This window comes from Hypanus sabinus, chromosome 8 (assembly GCF_030144855.1).
Source record: "Hypanus sabinus isolate sHypSab1 chromosome 8, sHypSab1.hap1, whole genome shotgun sequence".
NCBI lineage: Eukaryota > Metazoa > Chordata > Chondrichthyes > Myliobatiformes > Dasyatidae > Hypanus > Hypanus sabinus.
The window spans coordinates 23,281,905-23,293,907 of NC_082713.1; the positions used below are offsets into that span (position 1 = coordinate 23,281,905).

At 47.2% G+C, this 12,003-nt stretch overlaps 1 protein-coding gene across 1 annotated transcript in view; it reads left to right on the forward strand.

The window, feature by feature from the left end:
• The window catches only part of eda (ectodysplasin A), a 250,529-nt gene that overhangs the window by 212,100 nt on the left and 26,426 nt on the right, over window positions 1–12,003 (forward strand). The window contains exon 7 of the mRNA XM_059976828.1: window positions 8,464–8,594. Within this exon, the coding sequence (XP_059832811.1) occupies window positions 8,464–8,594 (131 nt within the window). The remainder of the gene's footprint in view (window positions 1–8,463; window positions 8,595–12,003) is intronic.

Here is a 12,003-nt window from a genome sequence, read left to right on the forward strand (position 1 = left end):
CACCCCCCCTTCGTTTGAAAAAGTCCTCATGTAGCGAAGGTTCTTACAAGTCAAGCCGATCAGGCGGTCGAATCTGTCGCTGCGATCTACGTAGCACCGGCTGTGACCGCATAGGTGCCGGCAACATTGGCGATTGCACAGGGGACGGGGGTTGCGCGTGTTCTTGCCCACTAGGCGCCGGTGATCCCTCATGCATGTGCGAGGCGCCTGGTATAAATGCGTACGAAACGCCCGGTATACAAGTGTCGTGAGGAGTCTGTGTAGGGCCTGGTGAGTACGGTGTCACCTCTGGTGCAGGGTTCACAGTTACCGGAGAGCCTTCAGGGTAGTGGTCTGCTGCACCTGCGGGTGCCAGGTCGCGGATGGAGACCGTGTCCTCCCGCCCATCAGGTAAGACCACGTAAGCATACTGGGGGTTCGCATGGAGAAGGTGAACCCTCTCCACCAGCGGGGAGTATTTATTGCTCCTCACATGTTTCCGGAGCAGCACTGGCCCCGGGGACGTCAGCCAAACTGGTAGGGTGGTCCCAGTGACAGACTTCCTGGGAAAAGAGAATAGGCGTTCGTGAGGGGTGGCATTGGTGGACGTACATAACAGAGAGCGGATAGAGTGCAGTGCCTCAGGGAGGACCTCCTGCCATCGAGAGACCGGCAACCCTTTGGACTTAAGGGCTAAAAGTGTGGCCTTCCACACTGTGGCATTCTCCCGCTCCACCTGGCCATTACCCCGGGGATTATAACTCGTGGTCCGACTGGTAGCAATGCCCCTAGCTAGCAAGTACTGGCGCAGCTCCTCACTCATAAAGGAGGACCCTCTATCACTGTGGATATAGCAGGGATACCCGAACAGAGTGAAGAGCTGGCGCAGGGCTTTTATGACGGACGTGGCAGTGGTGTCGGGGCAGGGGATGGCAAAGGGGAACCGTGAGAACTCGTCAATAACACTGAGAAAATAGACATTGCGGTCAGTGGAGGGAAGGGGGCCCTTAAAGTCAACACTCAGGCGTTCAAAAGGGCGGGTGGCCTTGACAAGTTGTGCCGTGTCAGGACAGTAGAAGTGCGGTTTGCACTCGGCACAAATTTGGCAGTCCCTGGTCATCGTCCTGATGTCCTCCAGGGAGTACGGCAGGTTCCGAGCTTTCACAAAATGGTAAAATCGGGTGACCCCCGGATGGCAAAGTTGTGCATGAAGGGCGTACAGCTGGTCGAGCTGTGTGCTAGCACATGTTCCCCGGGATAGGGCATCAGGGGGCTCATTGAGTCTGCCAGGCCGGTACAGGATATCATAGGTGTAGGTGGAGAGTTCTATCCTCCACCGCAAAATCTTATCATTTTGATCTTGCCCCGCTGTTGGTTGCTGAACAGGAACGCAACCGAGCGCTGGTCGGTCAGCACGGTGAATCTTTTGCCAGCAAGATAGTGCCTCCAGTGCCTAACAGCCTCCACTATGGCCTGGGCTTCTTTCTCCACCGCGGAGTGCCGAATTTCAGAGCCTTGGAGGGTGCGAGAAAAGAATGCTACTGGTCTGCCTTCCTGATTAAGGGTAGCAGCCAGAGCGAAATCGGAGGCATCACACTCCACTTGGAAGGGAGCGGTCTCGTCCACTGCATGCATCGTAGCTTTGGCAATGTCCGCTTTAATGCAGTTGAAGGCCGCGCAGGCCTCAGCAGAGAGGGGAAACGAGGTAGACTTGACCAGGGGGCGAGCCTTGTCTGCGTAATGGGGGACCCATTGGGCGTAATAGGAAAAAAACCCCAGGCACCGTCTGAGGGCCTTGAGAGTGGTGGGAAGAGGGAGCTCTAACAGGGGGCGCATACGTTCGGGATCAGGCCCAATAACCCCGTTTTCCACGACATACCCAAATATAGCAAGGCGGGTGGTACCAAAAACACACTTGTCCCTGTTATAAGTAAGGTTCAGAGCTGCGGCCACTTGGAGAAACCGTTGGAGGTTGGCGTCGTGATCTGGCCTGTCATGACCACAGATGGTGATGTTATCCAGATAGGGAAATGTGGCCTGCAGTTGGTACTGGTCCACCATCCGGTCCATTTCCCTCTGGAAGACAGAGACACCATTCGTGACACCGAAAGGGACGCGCAGGAAGTGATAGAGCCGGCCGCCCGCCTCGAAGGCGGTGTAGGGGCGGTCCTCTGGGCAGATGGGGAGCTGGTGATAAGCGGATTTCAGATCTATTGTCGAGTACACCTTATACTGAGCAATCTGGTTGACCATATCCGCGATGCGGGGTAGGGGGTATGCGTCAAGCTGCGTAAACCTATTGATGGTTTGACTATAGTCCACCACCATCCTATTTTTCTGCCCAGTCCGAACAACAACCACCTGGGCCCTCCAAGGGCTTGTGCTCGGCTCAATGATCCCCTCCCTGAGCAGCCGCTGCACCTCCGACTGAATGAAGGCCCGGTCCCCCGCGCTGTACCTCCTGCTTTTGGTTGCCACAGGTTTACAGTCGGGGGTCAGGTTGGCGAACAGCGGTGGGGGAGGGATCTTGAGAGTGGAGAGGCTGCAAGTGTCGGTAGCGCAGCTGTTGGCCTGGTTCTGGATGGGATGTGTGTGTCTGTGTGTGTGTGTGGTCAGTAGCGGGGTATGTGAAGAAGTCCCACAAAACTGAGGATTCTTGACAGTGAGTGGTGGGAGGGGCCCGTCGTATACCATAGTCACACTTTCGAGATGGCTCTGGAAGTCCAGCCCCAATAGCACAGGTGCGCACAGATTAGGCATGACCAGCAGTTCAAAGTCCCGATATTCTGTGCCTTGCACCACCAAAGTCGCTACACAACCCGCCCGGATGTCTGCGGACTGCGACCCAGAGGCCAAATGGAACCTCCGACTGACCGGCCGCGTTGCAAGTCCGCAGCGTTGCACTGTGTTCGGGTGAATAAAACTCCCAGTGCTGCCCGTGTCAAACAGGCATCCAGTCCAGTGCCCCTCCACCTGGATGTCCATCATGGACCTTGCGAGCTGGTGTGGGGCGCTTTGGTCGAGAGTCACAGTGGCCAGAGTTGGATCGCCGTCGGGGTACCCGGTCAGCATCGGAGGATCGGGGGCGGGGCGTACTGACGTCGACAAAGATGGCCGCCCACATCCCGGCATGCAAGATGGCGGCCCCCACGTTTCACCCGCAGCGCTGCACTCCGCTCGAGGTTGAGACTTACAGACCTTGGCGAAGTGGCCCCGCTTTCCGCAGCTGGAGCAGGTCGCTTCTCGCGCTGGACAGCGTCGTCGAGGATGTTTCTTTTGGCCACAGAAATAACAAAGCACGAGTTTCTTACGGGCCACAGCCGTGGTCTGGGTCGGGGAGCTCGTGGAATGGCGACTGGCGGCGGCGTTGGCGAATTCGCTCCCGGGAGCCGGCGGTGGCAAGGTCTGAGGCGTCCACGAAACCGGCGGGGAATCGCGCGACTGGACAGCGTCGGCGTTATGCAAAGCAGCTTCTAGAGCGTTGGCCTTCTCTATCGCCGAGCTTAAGGTAAGATCCGAGTTCTCCAGCAGCCGCTGGCGCATGTACACTGACCTCAGTCCCGTCACAAAGGCGTCTCGCACCAGCAGCTCCACATGCTGTTCTGCCGTGAGCGTCTTGCAGTCACAAGCTCGGACGAGTGTCTGTAGTGCTCGGAGAAACTCAGCGCACGATTCGCCAGGCCGCTGTTGCCGGGTAGCTAAGCGATGTCTTGCGTAGACGGTGTTCACCGGCCGCAGGTACTGTCGTTTGAGGGCGTCCAGTGCCCCTTCGTAGGTCGGCAGGTCCCGGATAAAGGAGTAAACTTTGGAGGAGACCCTCGAGAGTAGGATTCTGTGCATAACGGCGGGTTCAGTCGCACGAAGCTCCGCCAAGTACGATTGGAAGCATGCAAGCCAGTGTTCAAAAGCGAGAGCTGCATCAGGGTCTTGAGGGTCCAAATCCAACCGGTCCGGACGCAAAACGGGTTCCATGTTTTAAAACTTCCAGTCAATAAAATTGATGCACCATCAATAACTCACACTGAGACGTAGGCGAGATATCGGCTTTTATTGACTGGAAGAAGGAACCAGGAGTGAGTGTCTATCATACAAGGTCTTGGAGACTGAGGCCGAGCTTCAGGCCGCAGGTCTCCTTTATACAGGGGCCTGTGGGAGGAGCCACAGGAGCAGTCAGCAGGGGTGTGTCCCGACAGGCACATAGTTCACCACAGGAGGAGAGAGACAGAGGGAGGAAGAAGTGGAGAGTTGAGAGAATTATTGTACTTCAGACCTGTTAACAGAGGGATTAGCTGTAATTTGCAAAAGAGATAATTAGTTTGGGCAACATCATTCACTACCAGCGTTAATGTTGATCAGAGACCCTTCCCACCCCCCCCCCCCCCCCCGCTTTCCAACTTATTCTGCCTTTTGTTTGTCACTCCCTCCCTTAATTCTTCATCCAAGTCAGCTTCCCAGCCTCCTGCAAGACCTTCTTACAAGTCTGCCTCTTCAGCAGAAACCTTCAGTCAACTGCCTTCTTTGGCTCAGCATCTATTTCTGTCAGCTTGTGGTTCTTTGAGGTGCATTGGGAATATTTTCAGCATTAATATCGTTGTTTGAATGAAAACTTCAACACTGGCACGTTAAAAAGCAAGGTGCTCTTAGTCAATTCAACAGTTAATCCATTTAGCAGGTTAAATAAATAAATATAGATTAATATTTCTAGTTACTGCATGCATTTTGTTTGCACTGGTTGTCATTGTGATGTATCGTTTGGTGACATAAGGTGAAGGATCTGTCAAAAGCAGGTAATGGCTGTTGAGTAACTGGAATGCATTTTCTTTGAAACTATATGAAGCAAGAGCATTAGACTGAATAGCAGTTAATCCCTGGCCACTTTACAATGATTTGCAAATCTCCAGTTATCCTTACATGTCAAAAGTAAATCTTCCTAAGCTACTGTGGTGGATAATTATACGTTTAAAAGTAAGAAGCAAAAAGATTTTTTTTATTAAGTATGATCCAGTTAACTCATCAGCGATTGGCTATTATAATCCACCTACCACTAACCAAGAGAAGTGGTGTTAAATGGGAATGAAAGTAGAAACATCAAAGCTAAGCATCTCACTCTTTCTCTATTGCAAAACAACCGGAGAGTTTAATGCCATTCACCGTCAGCAGCGCGTAACTCTCCAGTTACAGAAAAAAACATGTTGAGAGACAGAGGAGAGACAGAGGCAATGAATTATTACACCCTTGCAAAAGTGGCTTTCAACATCTTCCTGTTCATCTCACAAAAAAACAACAAATCTCCATCTCTGTGGCTTTTGTAAAATTCTTGTACTGGAATCTCAGTTGCTAGTGAGACTCAACACTGAAATGTTGGGGATGCTATTTATAATTGCAAGTGGGAAGGATTGTATTCCTGTTACAGTGGCCATCCTCTCCATTGTAGAAAGGGAACAGGTGAAATATTGAATAAATTACTGTTAAGACATTTAAAGCATTAAAAAAAGTTCCATGTCTATCTCTTAATTTTACTTCAAAGTAAATTTATCATCAAAGATTTATTTTCTTGCAGGCATTTACAGTAGAACGAAGTAGACAATAGACAATAGGTGCAGAAGTAGACCATTTGGCCCTTCGAGCCTGCACCGCCATTTTGAGATCATGGCTGAGCATCTACTATCAATACCCGGTTCCTGCCTTGACCCCATATCCCTTGATTCCCCTATCCATAAGATACTTATCTAGCTCCTTCTTGAAAGCAATACAATACACACAAACAAAACTGACAAACAGCCAGCGTGCAAAAGAAGACAAACTGTGCAAAAATAAAATAAAACAAATGAAATAATAAATAAATAAACAAGTAGCATCAAGCAATAAACAACAAGGGTGGATAGGCAGTACCTGTTTCCCAGGGCACCAATAGCAAACACCAGAGGGCATATGTACAAAATTAAGGGAGGGAAGTTTAGGGGAGATATCAAGGGTAAGTTTTTTAAACAGAGGGTTGTGCGTGCCTGGAATGACTTGCCAAGGATGGTGGTGGAGGCTAAAACATTAGCGGTATTTAAACCGCTACTGTGAATGCCAAAGTGGAGAGAGGGATTCTTAAGGACAAACACAGGGAGATAAAGAATGCATTCCTTCGAGTTGCTGAAGGCACAACAAATGGACCGAAGCAAAGTATAACTATAAACTCTAAGATGGCTAATTCTGTCTCTTTTCTGTAGCTGCTGTACCCTGTAATATATCCCCTACCTTCAAGGTATATAAGGACCATCTTTTCTAGTGGCTGGATCCAGGGATGGTTATAGCAGCTTGCCACCCCAACCAGGCACTCTTGAGATCAAATGTTTTCTGTAACTTCCATGATTAGGATCATCCCTTTCTCCAATTACTTGACATGCAGTTTTCCCTTTTGTGGTAAAATAATCAGCTGGTTTTCTCCTGATCACATTCTTTGTATCCACAGTCGTCAGCTGCAAGGGGAGAGACCATGCCACAATTACAATCTCCATGGACTCATTTCCTTCTCATACCTTGAATTTGCTCAGGTTTCCAAATGCCATCTCTATAAGATAATAGGAACAGAATTAGACCATTCGCATTATTGAGTCTGTTCGACCACTCAGCTATGGTCAACTTTTCCAACCCCATTGTCTTACCTTCTCCCTGTAACCCTTAAACCCACCCCCCCCTTAACAATCAAGAGCATATCAATTTCTGCCTTAAGTACACCTAGTGACTTGGCCTCCACAGCTCTGTGTAGCGACGAGTCCCACAGATTCACTACTTCCTCGCTAAAGAAATTCCTCGTTGTCTCAGTCCCTTTATTCTGTGGCATAGTGGTTAGCACAGCCAGCGACTTGGGTTCAGCTCCTGATGCTGTGTGTAAGGAGTTTGTATTTTCTCCCCGTGACTGTGCGGGCTTCCTCTCGGCGCTCTGGTTTCCTCCCACGTTCCAAAGGTGTACCAGTTGGTAGCTCATTGTAAATTGTCCCGTGAATAGGCTAGGGTTAATAGGGGATTACTGGGCAGCGTGGTTCGAAAGGCCAGAAGGGCCAATTCCATTTAGTACCTCAATAATTGAAATAAATGGAACATCCACTGTAGCCGGTAATCCCACATGATTCCCAGGAAACACTGCATGAATATTACCTAGTAACTGGAACGCTTAGAAATTGCACAATAAAAAAAGCCTAGAATTTGAATTATCTTTATGCTTATTCCTTGACCACTAATTCCTCTGATCCCACGTTGTATGTTCCAAACTTGTTACTCAAAAATCTCCAATGATGTCAGATTAAACCCCACAAAGGTTTCTGCCATGTTTTTTATATGGTGATGCTGTCCTTTAAGGTGGAAATCTTTTATATTTTCATACTACTGCGCTCGGAGGGATGTAGCTAGTGCCCCAAGTATCAGTTCGTCGCCCTTAATTACATACAATGTACTTGAATATCCTGGGGCTGGTAGCAGAGAGACACATACATATCCAGGTCTGCAGATGACAGGGAAGTGGGTAGGACGGCATGTTTAAGACTTTGCAACTGGAGATGGATACGCTGAGTGAATAGGAGAAAGCATAGCAACAGAGTGTAACGTAGGACGTGAGCTCATGCGTGTAATGGCAGACTATTATCTCAATGGAGAAAGGACAAAGCTAAGTTTTCTTGTGCCTTAAATGCAGTAAGTTAGGTAGGTGTAGCAAGTGGTTAGGAAGACAAGTAGCTTGTTGGCCTTTATTATAAGAGGTGTGGTGTTTAGAAATGAAGCAGTGTTATGAGAATTATGCAGAGCACTTGTGACACTTAAGATGTGCACTGCAGAATGTCCTTGTCCCAACATTAAAGAGAAACAATGGCATTAGAGGTACTCAAAGAGAGATACGTTAGACTGATTCACGGGACAAGAACGTTGACCTATTGTAATATATACAAACTGTTGGAGGAACTCGGCAGGCCAGGTAACATCTATAGAAAGAAATAAAAGAGTCAACGTTTCAGGCCTGATCAGTCCAGATGAAGGATCCCGGCTCCAAACGTCAACTCTTTATTCCTTTCCATAGATGCTGCCTGACCTGTTGAGTTCCTCCAACACTTCTAGTGTGTTGCTCTGGATTTCCAGCATCTGCAGAATCTCTTGTGTTTATGACCTATAAGGAATAGGTATAGAAATCAGAATATATATTCCTTAGAGTTTAGAAGAAGGTGGGGTTATCTTACTGCCATATGTGATATAATGAAACAAATGCAGAAATCTGGAAACACCCAGCAGGTCAGGTAGCTTCTGGGGAGGAAGAAACAGAGTTAATATTTTGATTCAATGTGCATTTGAGCCTGTCATTCAGATGAATTTCATTACTGCATGCAAGGGTCCTTTTGTTTTTAAAGCCAATAAACCATTGTTTTAACAATGTTAGTTAGGTTTCTTTTTATTTTAGAACTTTGCTGCATATTTTTCCATGTATTGAGTGACTGCCCTTCTCACGATGAGATCTCATAGGTGGTGTTCTGGCCGACTGGGTCCGATCTTCACTGAATCATAAGGTCTTCCGATTACACAGCCGAAGTGGACAGTTGGAGGTACTTGTGGATGGCACCTACTTCATCTATAGTCAGGTAGAAGTGAGTACGGTCTTGGACCTAATGACTAGTTGTGGGCAAGTGCTGGGTTTGGTGGTGGACATGGGTAGGGTTGTCACCGGTTTTGTGTTCATGTCACTAACACAGGTACAGATAAATACATTTGTACATCCCATCCCATCATTCCAACATGGAAGTGGTCACTGTGCCTCTCATTGGTACACTCCCAGTTGTACAAGGATTAAGCAATTCAATATAGTTCATTTTCCTGCTGTACCATCATTGAATCAATTTCTGATTAGACCAAATAAGTTCCATTTAATTGTAAAGGTTTTTAATCATTTGCTCATGGTTTATTGCATTCTTCCCCATTTCATGTAAACGGCCAGTGTAATTCAACTGTGGTAAAATCATAAACAATCTAAAATGTATACCTAACAAGTACAAAAGAGATCACCGAATTACAAACTAGGGTCAGGACTAGGCCACCCCACCTCTCAAGCTGTCACTGTCAATAAGATCATTGCTGATCTGATTGTCTCAGCAATACATTCCAGACTACTCCTGGTAAATTTTCATCCCTTATCAAGAATCTATATATCTCTACAAATAACTATTAGACCAAGTGAAGGGTCTCTTCCCAAAATGTCAACATTTTGTGTGTGTTGCTCTAGATTTCCAGCATCTGCAGAATATCTTGTGTTCATAACATCCTGTAAAGAAATGGTCCAAAGACTCATCATTCCATAAGAGGAAAAAATGCCTCAACTATGTCTTAATTGAGTAATCTCTTAGTTGTGAACAGTATTATATATACACATGCAAATAACTGTTACTTAGAAAATTCAGACATATATTTCTTCAGTCTCATGTTCTTTCTTGGCTCAATATTGAAATTTGTGCCTTTGGGTAACTTATCTTTTCTGTCTGCATCAGAATTGACTACTTGCACTGTAACTCATCATCTGTAATATTTTCTTTCTTCCTTCTTCCCCATTTCTGCTGCCATTTGCAATGACCTCTTGATCACTACTGAGTGGCCTGGTCGAGGGAAGTGCCTGGTGTGAAAGGTGCTAGTCTTTGGCTCGAGAGTCTTCAGTGAGGAGACTACACCAGGCACAATTGCAGAGGGTGAAGACATGACCACTAAGCTGATTCAGTGTGCTACGTGCATGACGTGGGAGGTCAGGGACACTGATAGTGCCCCCGGCTGCTACAGCTGAGGAAAGTGTGTCCAGATTCAGCTTCTGAAGGAGCATGTTGCAGCACTGAAGAAAGAACTGGATGACCTCAGGTTTATCCGCAAAAATGAGGGTTTTCTGGACAGGACCTACAGTGAGGTCGTTACACTGAGGATACCAGAAGAGAGAAAGGGGGCGACGATGAGGAAGGAAAGGATGCTTGAAGTACAGGAGACCCCAGGGGTTGTACCTCTCCTAAACAGGTTCACCTTCTTGGAAGCTGTCAGGACAGAAGATACTGCCAGTCTGAGAGGCGGACAGGTCTGCGAGCCAAAAATCGGTGCAGAAGCAGAGCCGAGGAGTCAGACATCAGGAAGAGCCGTGGTAGTAGGGGAATCCATAGTAAGAGGTACGGAAAGGGGTTTCTGCAGCAACAGGTGAGATTTAAGGATGGTGTGTTGCCTCCCTGGTGCTAGGATCCAGGACATCATGAACCAATTGCAGGGAATCCTCAAGGGTAAAGGTGAACAGCCAGAAGTGGTAGTGCATGTTGGCACAAATGACATCGGGAAGAAGAGGAAGGACATTCTGCAGCGGGACTTCAGAGAACTCGGAAGAAAGCTGAAAAGGACTTACAGGGTGGTTATCTCTGGTTTGCTTCCAGTTCCTCGTGCTGGAGAGGGCAGGAACAGGGAGATAATGGATCTGAATGTGTGGCTGAGGAACTGGTGCAGGAAGCAAGGATTTACATTCTTGGACCACTGGGATCTGTTTTGGGGTAGGGATGAATTGTACAAAAGGGACGGGTTGCACCTTCATAGGCGGGGGACCAGCATTCTGGCAGACAGGTTTGCCACTGTAACACGGATGTGTTTAAACTAAGTAGTGGGAGGGAGAGGATGAACTGGAAATATAAAGATGGAGTTAAAGGGAAAGTGAAAATAAGAAAAGTTAAAAAGGACAACAGAATAAATGGAGTAGAAAGCTCAAGAAGAGATCATACAGTATGGCCAAGGAAATAGGAATTGATATGAAAGGTGAGGGGAGTACCAAATTAAAAGTATTATATATGAATGCACGAAGTATAAGGAATAAAGTAGATGAGCTTGAGGCTCAGTTGGAAATTGGCAAGTACGATGGGGTATAACAGAGTCATGGCTTCAAGTGGACAGGGCCTGGGAAATGAATATTCAAGGATATACATCTTATCGAAAGGACAGACTGACTGGCAGAGGGGGTAGGGTGGCTCTGTTGGTGAGGAATGATATTCAGTCCCTTGCGAGGGGGGACATAGAATCAGAGGATGTACAGTCAGTATGGATAGAACTGAGAAATTCTAAGGGTAGAAAGACCCTTATGGGAGTTATCTACAGGCCCCCAAACAGCAGTCTGGATGTAGGGTGCAAGTTGAATGAAGAGTTAAAATTGGCATGTTGCTAAGGTAATGATACAGTTGTCATGGGGGTTTTCAACATGCAGGCAGACTGGGAGAATCAGAATGGTACTGGACCCCAAGAAAGGGAGTTTGTGGAGTGCCTCCGAGATGGATTCTTAGAACAGCTTGTACTGAAGCCTACCAGGGAGAAGGCAATTCTAGATTTAGTGTTGTGCAATGAACTGGATTTGATCAGGGACCTCGAGGTAAACGAACCATTAGGAGGTAGTGTCCATAATATGATATGTTTTTATCTACAATTTGAGAAGGAGAAGGGAAAATCGGATGTGTCAGTATTACAGTTGAACAAAGGGAACTATGGAGCTATGAGGGAGGAGCTGGCCAAAGTTCAATGGAACAATACCCTAGCAGGGAAGACAGTGGAACAAAAATGGCAGGTATTTCTGGGAATAATGCAGAAGGTGCAGGATCGGTTCATTCCAAAGACAAGAAAGATCCTAAGGGGAGTAAGGGGCGGCCGTGGCTGACAAGGGAAGTAAACGTAGTATAAAAGTAAAAGAGAAGAAGTATAACATAGCAAAGATGAGCGGGAAACCGGAGGACTGGGAGGCTTTTAAAGAGCAACAGAAGATAACAAAAAAGGCAATACGCCAAGAAAAAATGAGGTACGAAGGTAAACTAGCCAAGAGTATAAAGGATGATAGTAAAAGCTTCTTTAGGTATGTGAATAACAAAAAAATAGTTGAGACCAAAATTGGGCCATTGAAGACAGAAACAGGTGAATTTATTATGGGGAACAAGGAAATGGCAGATGAGTTGAACAGGTACTTTGGATCTGTCTTCACTAGGGAAGACACAAACAATCTCTCAGATG